The sequence below is a fragment of the Prionailurus bengalensis genome, chromosome C1 (genome assembly GCF_016509475.1).
Source record: "Prionailurus bengalensis isolate Pbe53 chromosome C1, Fcat_Pben_1.1_paternal_pri, whole genome shotgun sequence".
In the NCBI taxonomy this organism is placed as follows: domain Eukaryota; kingdom Metazoa; phylum Chordata; class Mammalia; order Carnivora; family Felidae; genus Prionailurus; species Prionailurus bengalensis.
This window is the reverse complement of record NC_057345.1, coordinates 200,757,558-200,773,956: the sequence shown is the minus strand read 5'-3', so window position 1 is coordinate 200,773,956 and position 16,399 is coordinate 200,757,558. Positions and strand designations below refer to the sequence as shown.

General features: G+C 34.8%; 1 protein-coding gene across 1 annotated transcript in view; it reads left to right on the top strand.

Annotated features, from left to right (window-relative positions):
• The window catches only part of ABCA12 (ATP binding cassette subfamily A member 12), a 181,102-nt gene that overhangs the window by 75,695 nt on the left and 89,008 nt on the right, over positions 1-16,399 (top strand). The window contains exons 5-8 of the mRNA XM_043577737.1: positions 1,830-1,927; positions 4,799-4,984; positions 6,638-6,816; positions 12,896-13,008. Of these exons, the coding sequence (XP_043433672.1) occupies positions 1,830-1,927; positions 4,799-4,984; positions 6,638-6,816; positions 12,896-13,008 (576 nt within the window). The remainder of the gene's footprint in view (positions 1-1,829; positions 1,928-4,798; positions 4,985-6,637; positions 6,817-12,895; positions 13,009-16,399) is intronic.

The following is a 16,399-nucleotide window of genomic DNA, read 5'->3' as shown; positions in this document are numbered from 1 at the left end:
TACCTCATTATCCTATAATTCCGCTACTGGGTATTTACTCAAATAAAATGATATGCTAATTTGAAAAGATATATGCACTCCTGTGTTTATTGCAGCACTATTGACAATAGCCAAGACATGGGAACAACCAAAGTGTTCAGTAGATACATGAATAAAGATATGGTGTACGCACACACACACATGCACGCACACACACAGATATATATACACACTGGAATATTATGCTACCATAAAAAAGGATAAGTAAGATCTTTCCATTTGCAATAACATGGCTTGACATAGAGGGTATTATGCTAAGTGAAATAAGCCAGACTGAGAGAGATAAATACCATAAGATTTCACTCATAAGTGGAATCTAAAAAACAAAACAAAACTAATGAATAAACAGACAAAAAGAACTAAACCGATAATGATAGGTCACCAGACAGATTGCCAGAGGGAAGGGGGAGGGAGGACAGACAAAATGAGTGAAAGGGAGTGAGAGATACAGGCTTTCAGTTATGGAATAAACAAGTCACAGGAATAAAGGACACAGAACAGGAAATAGGGAATAAAGTCAATGATGTTGTAATAGTGTTGTATGGTAACAGGCAATAACTACACTTGTGAGCATAGTATACCATATGGATTTGTTGAATCACTATGTTGTAGACCTAAAACTAATATAACCTTGTGTGTCAACTACCCCCCCAAAACAAACCAAACCAAAACAAAACAAAACAAAACAAAAAAACTGTGGCATTAAATAACATTCCAATACAAGTTGATGAACCAAATGAAAAAGGTCCTGTTGTGTTAATGTAGGAGGAATACGATGGTGAGTGGTTCTGAGGAGTTAATGTTCTATCGTGAATGATCTGAGGGTATTTGGCTGAGTAGCTTAAAGCACAGTAGAAATAAGATTATAGTGTTGTGGTCTAGTAGCCTTTGCTTTGCTCAGTAGCCACAGATTATGTCTCTTACCCTCTCCGCTCATCTCACAAATGTATCGCCTGGTCCAGAGGAATCAGTTGGTAAATTCTTCAGCCCCACAGGCATTATAATAAAACGTAGGCCCTACTGATGATAGATCACTGGATTTTTGAATACTAAGATTCTTCGCTGTGAGGATAACTAACTGCCTCTGTCTAAAACGTATAAAAGGTAACATACTGGCTTACTGAACATCCATGCTATGGGGATGAACATAATCTTCTAGCTAATGCTCCTAACCCAGAACACCCCACCACATCATAAATAGTACTAGATGAGGCTACTTTGAGAATTGCTTAATTAGAGTATACTGTAGTCTGGACTAATCGCTTCATCCCATTTATTTGATCTGAAATATCTTTCAGAAAACACTTTGGGGAGGAAGGAATTTATGATCCTAAGCAGATTTTAGCCTCCCAATTGAATAATTAAAAAGAAAACCATTATCACCAGATGTGCATTGGCAGATCCTTTGAACAGATGTTAGATATGATGGATCTGTGGAGCTCGTGGAGACACCTCAAATCCTCCAGGCCTGCACAGAAATGATGTACTTTATTAGGCAATAATATTGGTGATGAAGTTTAATGACATAAACTGGAATGAAAGCAAATGACATCTAAGCTGATTGGAAAAAACCCAAGAGCAGACCAAAACCATCACAATTTTATGTGAAAAAAAATAATGATGAAATTTGCTGTTTTACCAGTTCAAAATTTTCATGGAAGATGCATATTGAGCACATTCTTGCTTTGGGGTATATAAGGGCACAAGTGATATTTACGGATTCTTGTGTGAATCTGTCCATTTTTGTGTGTCTATTTTCGAATGCTAATCTGTTCTTTTTTCTATTGCAGCCACAGTATTTCCCAGTACCAGTTCTAATTTGGAAAGTATGGGAACAGATACTTTCAATGGTAGTCAAATCCTTGCCCGAATCCTTGGTTTGGAAAAGGTAATTTCACTCAGTTTTGTAATGGACTGATAATAAATAGCAGTTGAACAAATACCTTAATAAAAGGAATTCCCAAACAGGAAGAGATTTGGGACACCCTCCCATTTGGAGTAATATCTCAGGGAAATTCTTTTCTTAGGAGCTCTTCCATAAAAAGCTTAATTCTCTGGGCGCCTGAGTGGCTCAGTTGGTTAAGCATATGAATTCGGCTCAGGTCGTGATCTCACGATCTGTGGGTTTGAGCCCTGCATTGGGCTCTGTGCTGACAGCTCAGATCCTGGAGCCTGCTTCATATTCTGTGTCTCCTTCTCTCTCTGCCCCTCTCCCACTTGCACTCTGTCTCTCTCTCTTTGTCTCTCAAAAATAAATAAACATTAAAAAAAAAAAGATTAATTCTCAGACATTCTGAATTCTTTAAGGTCTTGGACATTTATTTACTTCCCTGTTAAGTCCCTTAATCAAACTTAAGATTTTCCTTTAGTTAGAGATAGGGTGGCATTGCATATGATCTAATTTTCTGAAACAGGGAAGAAAAAAACGAATATGAAAGCATATGAAGCTCTAACACTCATTAAACTTGCTGCCTCATCCATACTGATCATGCCTTTGGAAAATTTGGAGCTATGGAAAATAATCTCCCTGAAGTAGCAAAGTCCTTTTGCTTAGTGTAGTTTGGAGAGCTGACATATCTATCCTTTGTTCAGCAGTCATTTATTTTAAGATTTCAGATAAAAAAAAATAAGCATAATTTCTATCAGAGGCATAAACTGGCAGCCTATGAGTTAAGTGTGTGTGTGTGTGTGCACGTGTGTCTACAGGTTTGTGTAGGGATATTAGGAAATTGAATTTGAACACTTTTACACAGAACAGGTACTCTTCTGTTGACCACAGTCCCCACTTTTCCTTACTGTCTTTCATCCAGCCAGATTCATACATTTATTTGGCTTGCCCCTGTAGGCATTTGAGTCCTGCTTTATGTGCTCTTCAGACATCAAAAAGAGATCATTTTCAACATTTTCTAACAGACTTCTCTCTCTCTGTCTCTCTCTCACTGTCTCTGTCATACGCACATGTACACATATGCATTTTAAATAATATATTCATATTTTACATGGTAGATGTTTCTTCCATCTGGATGGAACATAGGATATAGGACATAACTTTGACTTTTATTCATATTCCAGTGATCATAACCTCTGCTGCTTAATATGTCTCTGTTAGTTACCCTTAAAAACATTCTGTATAAATGAGGCATCTCAATAAACTGGTTTATGTAAATAAGCCAAAGGTTTACAACACAAAAAGGGATTCCAAGAAAGGCGCTATTACCCATCAGGACAATTCTGCCAGTGTTGGCTGAAATACAAGACTTTCCCATTTGGTTCAGTCTAGATTTTGAAAGTCTAGTTTCAACAGTAATAATATTTGAGATACCTAAAGCACCCTATTTGGCATAAGAAGCCCCCAATATGCTCAGTTAATTCCAATGTAAACCCTCCCTAAATAGGGGAAAGTTATTTTATTCCATTTCTATTTCTTCCATATTGGTTCCTAGAAGCAAATAGTCTTGCATTGGATCAGCTAAATTCTTTAATATATAGAATAAAAATGCTATCCTCAAAAATACCGCCTTATTGTGTTGAAACTCCAAAATTATTTTTCTCACATGGAATGAAATTTCAGAATTTTGTGAGGCAGCACAGAGTCATATATCCAGTGAAGATAAGTCAAAAATTGATTTTCTATGTATAGATACATATTTTTAGAGTAGTTGGAGCAAGGAAGGGATGTCAAAATCAGGATGATATGTTGATGCCTGTGTCAGCGATCTCTCTGATTCCTCTTTCTTTCTCTTTCCTGCTTTCTGCAACCCTTGCAAAAATGAGTAGAGAAATCATTTTGGAGTGAGTTTATGTGTAATGTTAAGAAAGAGATATGGATGAATGGCTCGAGGACTTGGCACTTATAGTATATCCTGGAATAAGTGGATCCTGTCTTGTTCCATTCACTTAGAAGTTGCGTCACTAGAAGGAAGAGTGTAGCTTCTGTGACATAATCTTAAGGGGACAATAAAGTTAATTGCCCCTCACCTAACAGGGTTCTAAGAATTAATTGTTAGGAAGGACCCATTAGATATTATAACTAATATAATGGGCTCTATAAAGACCTAAAAACCTAAAATGGTCAATGTGATCACTATTCTACCTACAATTAGTGCCCTGTCTGGTCTGTACTGTGAAATATATGAAGACTCAGAATGATTCCATTATAAAAATGCTTTCCACTTATTGCATCTGTTAATTATATACCTTTATGTGTTTTCATGCATATGTTTTCCTTTTCTCTTCATATGCATACTTTTTAAATGAAGTATTTCTTTCCATGTGAAATGTAATCCATGTTTGTCCACTTCACTAAAAACACTGTTTGTCTTGGACTCTGAAGCTCCCCCTCTTTGGAAGTCTTCCAGAGATCACAGCCACTTTCCCAGGAAGTGTCACAAAGAGTTAGGACACCTGAGTTTGCTGCTAAAAGCCCAGGAGAAACTCAGATTTTTACATCTGATGATTTTTGCGAGAAAAGACCTGGTGCATTTAGCTTCTCTGGTCAGAGACAGGAAATGAGTTCAGTTAAACAAGTCATATCTGAATCATGTAAATCACAACAGTGACAAAAATGGCCACATTCACACATTCTCTTGTAACTTGTAATAAATAAACCGAGTGTATTTTAGTGTTATTTGAATAGTAGCTATAATGTAGGACCTTAAAATGGCTATTATGAAAACAAGTCCATTTCCTTGAAGACAAGAATATTTCATATCTGTATGTACTGACATCATTATCCCACTCTTCTCTCACACATTTTTAGCTGTTAAAGCAAAATTCAACTTCAGAAGACATTCGGAGAGAACTGTGTGATAGCTATCCAGACTATATTGCCCATTATGCCTTCACTTGGACCACCCTAGGGAAAAACATTTTTAACAGATTTTGCCTATCCAATATGACCTTTTTAGAGTCTTCTCTTCATGAACTAACAAACCAATTCTCTCAGGTGAGTGTAAACATTTTAATTTGATCAAGACCTCTTAAACAATGAAAGGACATGTATTGTTTCCATTCTTGTATCCACAAGTAATTCAATTTGAGTCAAAGAGCAAGTCCATAGCCCACATGGACTGGGAAATATTGACTTGAATATGTGCTCACCCTTAGCATGAATTCCTCACACAGAGACTCACACACAGTATCTCATTCTAAGTAATATCTGCTTTCCATTGAAATGTTCAGGATTGAAATGATTTCAATGTTGAACCAAAAATATTGCATTTTGGTTAACGTAGACACATCTTTGTAGGTGGCTTTCCTCTATGGTGAATGAAGATTGTTTTCTCTTGAGATATTTAAGTAAGATTACTCAGGATGTCATATAAGTTTAATAATTAAACTACTGGAGCCATATAACTCTCAGAAGTTAGAGTAATGGGTGATCTTTTTAATTTTTCTCATTAACATGAAGCCTACTTTGAAAAACTGATTTTTGATGAAACAATATATTCCTCTCCCCCAAAACATTGTACATTAGGGGTAAGGACTTTATACTGTAAAGTGGTAATGACCACTTTTATATGCTATTCTTACACTACGATGTGCAAATTTAACAAAACCCCACATATGGTGAAAGATCTCAAAAATATTCAGAATTTTCTTGAAATTTCATAAGCAAGAATAAATGATACATGTCCACTTCTGATATTTTCCTCTTGGTTCTCTGAATTTTATTGTAATTTTTGTTAAGTTTAGAATGCTTGAACTATCTTTAGTAATCTGAGTTTTCCAAATGAACTGGATTAGAGACAGTGTTATAATAACCCCAATCCAACTTAGAGCACTTAAAATGCTTTCTAAACAAATTCAGCAGTCATGTAGAGTAAAATGTGTGCTTAAGAATATATTGTTCAAAATCACATTCTCAGCATAAAAGAACTTCAATTACAACTGAACAAAAGCCTGACTTTACCAGTATGATTGAGTTTATTAAGAAAATTACTTTGGGTGGGAATATAATGAAAAAATACTTTACTTTGAAAGTACTACCTGGGTCCTATGATCCAGAGCAAGACCAAAGGTCATGGTTTTTGTTATTTGTTTGCTTGTAAGATGTGATTATTATATATATTCATTTACTATATAAATCATTTATTATACTAAAGTTCCTGATATGGCAACAGAACATTGGAAATATTTTATCCCATTAAGTATGTATGTATGTGTAATTATAATAGTAAATATATATAGTTTTAAGGGTTCTGTACCCAAATAATAGAAAATCTACTAATGGATATAGAGAAGATATATCTGTAACTTCTAAACCAGATACCCTTGGGAAAAACAAAAATATTACCTAGAACCTGATTTCATTTTAAGGAATTAAAAAGTGCAATTTAAAATATTTTATATAAATAGAAACATAGCTCTGTTAACCAAGCTTGAAATATGCTAATTTCTGGAGGCATAGGAAAAAAATCCAATTATGTTTAAGTATATTAGAAATGGTTATAATTTTTCAGAGTAAAGGATGATTTCATATTGTATGAAAATCAGAAATAATTATGTGAAAATCTAAATTTTCAGTGTTTCCCAAAACAATAAGCCACGTGATTACAAATGCCGAACTCTCACTTTGCGCTGTTTGTTATTTTATAAGATATCAAGCGATCCCAACAACCAGAAGACAGTATTTCAGGAAATGGTCAAAGTGCTGTCCTTCTTCTCACAAGTGCAAGAGCAGACTGCTGTGTGGCAGCTCCTTTCTAGTTTTCCAAGTGTATTCCAGAATGAGACGACACTGAGCAATCTGCTTGATGTTCTTCGAAATGCAAACAGGTAAGAAAATATGAGAAGCAAGTGGGACATTACTATTCACAAAGAAGCCTTTATTTATTTATTTATTTATTTGTAATGGTACCTGTAAGGATCACTGGTAGGTAAGTAGTTTAAACATGGAGCAGATAATCCTTCAACACCTTTTTGCAAATTTTATCAATGAAGATGAGGGTATTAGTTAAGCAAAGAAAAAAATAGCCAGTGGGACTTCAGGGTTATCCAAGGACATGAAGAAGTGAGGAGGAACAGTAACTTAACAAATGTATTGTCAGTTGGTATTGCAGACCTTCTGAAAAAGAGGTGTGTAACAGGATCAGTCATAGATTAGAACATTGGCTCCGACTCATTCAGGGACAACCAGAATTCTGTGCATTTAGCATTTAAACTGCCCAAGAATAAACTATTCCATTGGGTTTTTGTTGATACCATCCAATATAAAACAACCTGTTGGTGGAGTTTTGAATTGAGCTACCTCAATGGGGTTGACTTCCCTCATGTGCGGCCAGCCTATACATGACCTTTCTAAACCTGTGTATTAGTTTGGCTTTATTTGACATATATGACACAAAGATTTGGAATTATTTTTGCAGGAGAAATCCCTTTAAATTTTTTTCTAATGTTTATTTTTGAGAGAGAGACAGAGCAATCAGGGGAGGGACAAAAAGAGAGAGAGAGGCAGACATAGAATCCGAAGCAGGCTCCAGGCTCTGAGCTGTCAGCACAGAGCCGGACATAGGGCTCAAACTTCCGAACCGTGAGATCATAACCCAAGCCGAAGTCAGATGCTTAACCGACTGAGCCACCCAGCTGCCCCCAGGAGAAATCCCTTTAAAAGTTATTTTCCTTATAAAAGAATTCAGAATATGCCAGCAGTTAGGATTTAATGGTCTTATATTTAAGTTTTGATTTTGACTCCTGTCTAGCTGATTTGGAAATGTGCATTAAAAAAAACCACAACATCAACAACCATCAATTATTGTGTGTCTATTACATACCAGGCACTTTACTGAGCCCTTTATATATCCACATTACATCCTACAGCTAAACTAATATTTATTTTGTAAATGAGGTAACAGAGGGTCATAAAATTAAATATTTGATGATTATACAGCAATGAGGGTTTAAACCTTGGTTTTCTAACCCCAGAATGCAGGCTCCCTCTCTAATATGTTATTAAGAGCATGATATATTCCATCTAAAATGTCTGAAGCACCAGAAGAGAGTGTTGTCATCTTCTTTGGAAAGCTTCCAAGATATTATGTTTGTTCAAAGACCTTATAACAAGCCCTTATGTTGGCACATTAATCTCATTTGATCCCACAACAATGCTTTGAGATTGAGACAACAGATAGCCCCATTTTGTAGAAGAGGAAACAAACCCTTTCAAATGACTTCCCCAAGTATCTAGAAGTAGGAAGTGGCAAAGGCAGGACCTGAAGTCGAGGAATCTGAATCCAAGTCCTATGCTTTTTCCACCATAGCATGTCATAACTAAATTACAGCAGGGCAAGGTATTAAGAAGTTTCGTTCTCTAAATTGGCCTTCATTTTAGCACTTAGGGTAATTTTTATTTACCCAGGATTTTGGCACTTCATCCTCTTGCTCTTATTTATATTCTATCTTAACAAGGAAACAGGTAAATCAGTTAAAGGAGAAAGAATCATTTGAATTATATAATGTAGCAATAAAAAGAGTCAAAATAGTTATCAGACCATAGTAAGACATCACTACACACTCACTAGAATGGGTAAAATTTTTAAAGATGGACAACCTCATTTGTTGGCAAGAATGTAGAACAAATAGAACTCTATGGAAAACAGTGTGATAACTTCTAATGAAGTTAATAGTAGGCCCATATGATGTAGCATTTTACTCTTGGATATTTACCCAAGAAAATGAAAACATGTCCACAGGAAGACTTGTATGCTATGTTGAAAGCAGATTTATTCATGATAACTAAAAATTGAAAGAAAAAACAAATATCCAAAAATAAAACAGCAAAAGAATTATAGTTTATTTATATATTGGAATTCTACTCAACAAGAAAAACAAATGATTACTGAATCACACAATAATATGGATACATTTTATGACTATTATGCTGGCAAAAGATTCCAGATCCCTCCCCCTCAAAAAAAGAACACTTACTGGATGTGTAGATATTATATTATTCCATTTATATGAAGTTCTCAAATTGACAAAATTAATTTATAATGTTAGAAATTAGATCAGCGCATCCCAGGACAACTATTGGGAGAATGAGACAACTTTTTGGGGATTATTGAAATGCTTTGTATTATATTAGCATGGTGGTTACATGAGTATATATATTTGTTAAAAGTCACTGAATTATAACCTAAAATAGGTACATCTTATTGTGTGTGAATTATACCTCAACAAAATTTGGTTAAGAAACAACAAATAAAAAACAAAAATCCCACGAAATAATATTTAGTAGAAAGTAGGAGATCCAAAAAAATACTTTAGGATTAAAAATAAATAAATAAATACATACATACATACATACATACATACTTTAGGCATTATTTTAGTGAAGTAAATTATATAGGATAGGGGCACCTGGGTGGCTCAGTCGGTTGAGCGTCCGACTTCAGCTCAGGTCATGATCTCACGGTTCGTGGGTTCGAGCCCTGCATCAGGCTCTGTGCTGACCACTTACCCAGCCTGGAGCCTGCTTTGGATTCTGTGTCTCCTCTCTCTGCCCCTCCCCGACTCACACTTTGTCTCACTCTGTTTCTCAAAAAAATAAATATTAAAAAAAAATTAAAAAAAAATTATATAGGATAAGCATTGTACTATAGCTGTTTCAATTCCCTTAAAATTTAAAATATAATTATTGCATATTATAGCATTATGCAATAGAACATGTTGTCCAGTAATGATTACAAATGTTGTAAACCAGTCTACATAATAATGAAAAAGAAAAGAGAAATAGCTAAAAGAAATAGCTTTATTTAAAGTAGATGACATTTGACTTTAAGCAATTCTTTTTAAAAGAATATTTATTTAATTTGTTTTTTTATTACTGATTTATACACTAGTTTTTTTCTAATATGATAGCCCTTGACTATCTAATATGGCTTTCTAGTATGATAACTACATGTGGATTTTGACTAAAACTCTGAATTTTTAACTTTATTTAACTTTTAAACACTGATATTTGATTCAGTTAATGATAAACCTTTTAGTATGTTTGGAATAATGTTGATATGTGAACCTACATTTCATCTGTAGTTGAAATGAAATCTAAATACAGAATAAATATTTTCAATGAAAATTTAGTATCTGAATTGAGATGATCCATAAGTATAAAATTCGTGGTGAATTTTGAAAACTTAGAACAATAAAAGACTTAAAATATTTCATTAATAATTTTTATGTTGGTTGGCTATTGAAGTGATAATATTTTGGATGTATTGATTTAATAAAATAGTTTATTAAAATTAATTTCATCTATTTTAACTTTTTTAACATGACTACTATAAAGTTTAAATATGCGACTTACATTATATTTCTGTTGGAGAGCCCTTTATAAACAATTTTTTAAAGTTAAATCTTCTTTATTATTTATTGTTATTAAACTGACAATGTCATTAAGAGTCATAATTTCCTCACCATAAATGGCTATATACCAAATTAGGGTCTCTAGTTTATCTTACTCTTGTTGATAAAGTAATAGGGATAAATGAACTTCACAAAAACTGTGAAGTCATTTCCTTCAACTTTTTTTTTTGAGTTGTAAATTGTTTTTAAACCATCACCAAAACCACATTATACAATATTAACATTATGACATAAATTAGCAAAACTGAGAATCTCAAAAAAGTCAAGAAGTATAAATGGAAAAAATATATGTGATTTTCACCATTTATGAGGAAGCTGTGCTGAAATCCAAATCATGAGTACTCTTAAAATTATCTTTAAGATAAGTTATCTTTTGATAACTTCCATTTTTCTATGGTAAAGAGCAGGGAAAAAAATCTATGAAGTAAAATAAAAATATTTTGATCAATGAAGGGTTCAAAGGATTTCAGAGAGGATGAGGGCCAAGTGTCATTATTTTTAAGTTAAATGTCTTGTTAGAAAAAGATGAATTAAGTCTACTGACATTTTACTAATGATACTCACAACAATAATGTTGACAGCTTTAATGAGATTGCCAATTGTTCAGTCTTTGAAGGTGTTACTGTGAAACAACCGATCAGGTGAGTTAGGCAGAGGGCCAATTTGGGAGAAAGCTAGTGGCAATCTATAACCTGAGACCATCTAACTAGTCTCCATGGTCAGAAAGGTTCAACACAAAGTCAGAGCCGGGAGATTTTTAGGGCAAATATAAAATGCCTGAGGTATCCATTGCTATGTGTATAGAGCAGAGATGAAAAAAACACAGCCATGCCTCTATGGCCAGACACAATAACAAGTTAATAATTCTGTGGGCTCTGTGCAGAAATGTCCTGCCCTTCTCCTCTCCAGCCATGTTGGGGCACAGTTTCTATGCCAGAGACAAGATGAAGAATAGAAAGAACATAAACTTTGAAATTAGACAAAATCAGCTGTACTTATGAATAACTGGATATTATGTAACTGTTAAAGTTTAGTTTTCCCATTGTAAAACAAGGCAAATAAAATGGACTTTATGAAATTATTAGAGGACTAAATAAAATTACATATATGCTTATATGCACATATACACATATCTATCTGTATACCACATACTATGCTAGAAACTAGAAGACACTCAATTTACTTTTCTAAATACAGCTTTTATTCATAGCTAGGGAGCTGAAATTAAAATGATCTTAATCTATTAAAAATTTCAAAACTTGTAAAAAACCATGAAAGTATGAACATACTTTAGAAGTATGCACATACTATATCTGTTGCTGGAGTGAGCCTTTAGTTCACTAGGATACATAGGGAAAAACTATTAGTTCCATGTGTACATTTAACTTCACAATGGCAGATTGTTAATGAAGCCTATTGTTCTAGTTACTACTCATGTAAGTTAAAACATTACCCTTGATTATTGATATAAATCACAGTATTTGGAAAATTCAGATGTACAATGACAGCTTTTTTTAAAATGTACTAATGACAATAAAGGGATAAAAAAGACATTTCTTAAGAAACAAATTGCTTTTTGAAAATGTAGAATGAACTCAAGCATCAGTGAATTTGCTGATTGGCCATCCCCAGTGCAGACCACCCATCTTATTTGTAACATAAAAACTTTAGGAAAATAGTGCCAGTTAGTCTGGATATTAATTTTGAGCCACTCCTGGAGTAGTGTCTATGGGACACTTAGAGAATAGAATGCAGTCTTTAATTAGGGCAAGCTCCGTTTCTTTTTCAAAAACATTACCATTTGTCTAGCAACAGATAAATATTTATCAAATGCTTAAATAATTATTATTCCTGAAATGGGGTCCTTTCTCTGGGCTTGATTTTTTTATTTTATTTTCTTTAGAGAGAGAGGGAGAGAGAGAGAGCACAAGGGAAAGGGGCAGAGGGGCAGAAGGAGAGAAAGAGAGAATCCTAAGCAGGCTCCTTGCTCAGTATGGAGCCCATTGTGGGGCTCGGTCACACAACTGGGACCATGGGCTGGGACCATGACCTGAGCCCAAATCAAGAATTGGACACTCAACCAATTGAGCCACCCAGGTGCCCCTAGGCTTGATTTTTAATAAAAATAATTTCCAGTATTTAAATTTTCCCTTAAATAGAAACAATGCCATCATTTCATTGGACATAGCTATTCCTAACCACTTATTTTTAAGTCTTAACAGAAACAAGTGATGTGAACTTCACTCCCTTACTTTTAGGCCTTTGAGTCCTGAGTCTTTAGAATCGGGGAAATGTTAAAATGCTCTGTCTGGTTCAAGAACATTTTGGGGGTGTTTTCTGCATTAATAAACAAGTAATTAAACAACAAAAGCAGTATCTTGTCTTCTACGTTATAAGAATAATTTACTGTAGCCATTTTCTCCTTGAATAACCTTTGGTTTCTGTCTGCAAACCCTGACATGCAATCTGGTTTAATTGTTTTTTGACTCGTTAGCGCACTGCTGGTCGTGCAGAAGGTTTATCCACGTGTCACAACTAACGAAGGTTTCAAAACTCTCCATAAATCTGTTAAACATCTGTTATACACTTTGGACTCCCCAGCTCAAGGTACTGTATTTCCATCTAACTATATCCAATTATGTGTCACAAAGCCTGTTAGAAATATTAAAAAAAAACAGAATGCAACCAAAATAATCATTTATAGATAATATTATTCTTAGGTGGGCAAATTTGCCTCACCTAAATTTGGATCTCTTGCTAATCAAAGAAAATGAGAAATGGCTAGAAAAAAAGGCTGTGACTTTTTAGGATTTTTATTTAGGTGAAAATTATCTCTCTTAGCTTATAAAACTATGTTTATGCTTTGTATGGAAAGTAAATATTAGGACCAAGCCTCAACAAAAAGATTTCTACTACTTTTTGGAGCAAAAGCCTACATTGAATTGCACTATTTTTACCCTCATTTCCAAATATTGGCTTTCTAATCAGGATGAATCTTTCCTTGGTAAAAATATACCCTCAACCAGCCATCTTGAAAATACTTGATGGACATCAGAGTGTGAATATTGATATAAATCTGCTGTCATTCCCAGCAAGACAAGCTATAGCATGTTACTAGTGAGTCAGAAAATATCACCTTTGCATATACACAATAGCATTATATACCACACACATGGAAATACACAGATATATATACACACATATAGGCAAAGATTTAGGTCCATAAGGAATAAATACCTACTTTGAAGTACCAAGTACAATGTTTGGTTATCATTTACCTCTTCTGAATGAGTTTAGAATTCTGTTTTCTCAGCTGAGTTTGTTAGCTTTCAAATATGTAGACTTTACCTTTGGATTACAAATTAAGTATCCTGAGAGCATCAGGTCACAAGCTGATTGTTCATTATACTATTCCTCATTAAACTAGTAGTTTTCATATGAATAGCAGGTTTTGATACTCTTCGAAGACTTCTCATTGGACAGTCTGACGTACTTTGGAAACCAATTTCTGTTAGGCTAGAGCATTTTTTTATATCTACAATTACAGAATTAATGACTAGTTTGCAAGCTTGATTGTGGTAACATTTAATGGTCTTGACAAACATTGGAAAAAATGCTTGCTCTTTAAATAAAAAGTCCAGGCCAGAAAACCAGACAGTACACCAACGAACACTAATTATTTCCTCTGTATTTTTTTATTTGCATTTTGAAGACTTGAGAATTTCAAGTTTCTTCGTACCACTCTTTCTTTTCATCTTCAGATTCATACCTTGTAATTATATAAAGTAAAGGGATAAAGTTAAAAACATTTTTACAGAGGACAAAAGCTCATCAGTGCCTTGCTAGAAGTCAGAGAAGCAACGCTTCTTATTAACTGAGTTATCCAGACACTTTTCCTGGTGAACAGTACAACTCAGTTTTCAATATTCACCAGTGGCCGTGTTTCATGTCTGTGAATATGCTAATGATTTGGGCATGTATTAAAACATGTCATTGGGCAGTCAAGTTGACAAGGAAATACATCAGAGAAATGTGTTGTTACTTATAAAATTTGAGGTGCTTACTTGTGTTTGTTTTTTAATTTCCTATACTTGTGACTTCACCAGTCTGAGGATTAATGCAGTAGCATTAATATCAATTCCTAAAGTCCTTAACCCCAAATCCCTACCTGCTTGAGCAGGAATTTTGTGGCCTTTGAAAAATTCTTCTAGGTATTTCTGGGAATCCTTCAGGGAACTCAAATTTGTCCTTGAAAGCTGAACCAGTGACCCTGGTTCAACAGTACAGGGGTCTCTAGCCCCAAGTACAAATGCCCGCCATGATGCCCAGACCACCTTGTGCTTGGTCTTCATGACTTTTGGCAATATCCGTGAAACGAACACACTTCTCCTTCGGCTTTATACTCAGTTAAGCTGGAGTGTGGTGATGTTTCATAGCATAGTTGCTTGGGTTCTCATGTATGACAGAGTCCAGATAGCTTTGAAAATCTCATGCCACTCTTTTGAAGAAGGAAAATAAGAGATAGTACCTTTTGTGTCAATGTTAAGTGCTTTACTACCTTAAATCATGTTCTCATGAAAATAAGTCCATGAGATAGAATTATCATTCTATTTTACAGACAAGGAAACTGAGGCAAAGGGAGGCTGGGCACTTTGCCTATGCTGTCCACTCAGCAAGTGGCTGAACTGAGTGAGATTAGATCTCTCTGTCCCCAAAGCCAGTTGCCTTGAGTTCTTTGCCAGACGGCCTTACTCACATTTACTTTCTGGGACATACACACTTGATTCCAGGCTATTTCTTGGGGTCATGCAAGTACCTGCCACCATCAGACCTCAGAACGGCTTCCATTTTCAGCCACTGTGGAGTTTGATTCACCATGTCAATTCCTTTCCACATAAGTTTTTCAACAGGCATGCCCCCATTCCTCTCTCCACTCTGCTTTTTATAGACCTTTCTGTCTGTGATCCAGCACACTTCAAGTTTTCTTTAGGAGACTTCTCAGCAACCATGAAAATATGAAGATTCTAATAAACAGAAAGATTGTCCCCAAACTTCCTGTCTTAATTCTCAGCTCTGCCCCAGTGAAGATCCCTGCCTCACAGCTAATATGCTTTAGTATTTCCATTTATAAACACCGAGTTTTGAGAGCAGGGATTATCTTTGTGACTCATTGAAGTTTGCTCTTTGACAAAGTAGTAAATTATATGAAATTACTTCTTGAAGTAGAAACCCATCTTTACTAATGAAAAGAGGTTATCTGTGCACTAGATTTCTTTCTATGTCTGTGGGTACCATTTTCAATTATATCTAATCCTACAAATAAAAACAGAAGTGAAGTAAAATATCACTTTTTAAAGACCTGTAAAGGTTTCCACTTCATTAAAGCCTATTTAGTACATTATTTCTTCTAAGATATTTTATAGTTCAGGGGAAATGTCCCTAGTCAACATCAGGGCCAAGTCTATCATTGATATGTAAAATTTCTGTTAGTTACACATTTTAACAGCTTGATGAGGAAGAGAAACTCCGTAACCACATAGTATACAAATGCCAATAAACCTGCTCAGCATTACATAAGAATTCAAACTTAGCAAGATTTGATCTTGGAAAAATGGTTTATATTCTTTTACATTGCAATGTAGAAATATCAACAGAGACCTATCCTTGATTCTTCTATATATGCATGCCAAGAAATCATAGGTACTACCATTATTAATTAGGTTTATTTATTCTGGGTATCTTCATTCTTGGTTCTTTAACTCACTGATGCATTGCTATCGCTAGAGCAGTAATATTAGCTGCACCTTGAGTGGAGCACTGGAAAATTCTGCTCTGCTGAACAGGAAAACTGAAAAAGCCCCTGTGCTAGATACTAGGGATGGTGCAAACATTACTCATACACCACTGATACAGAGGTGGACAAGGAGGTCTTTCATTTAGTGATAGTCTTTTTCACGCCCATACTAATCTAAATCAACTCAGTGATCAGCACCAGAAA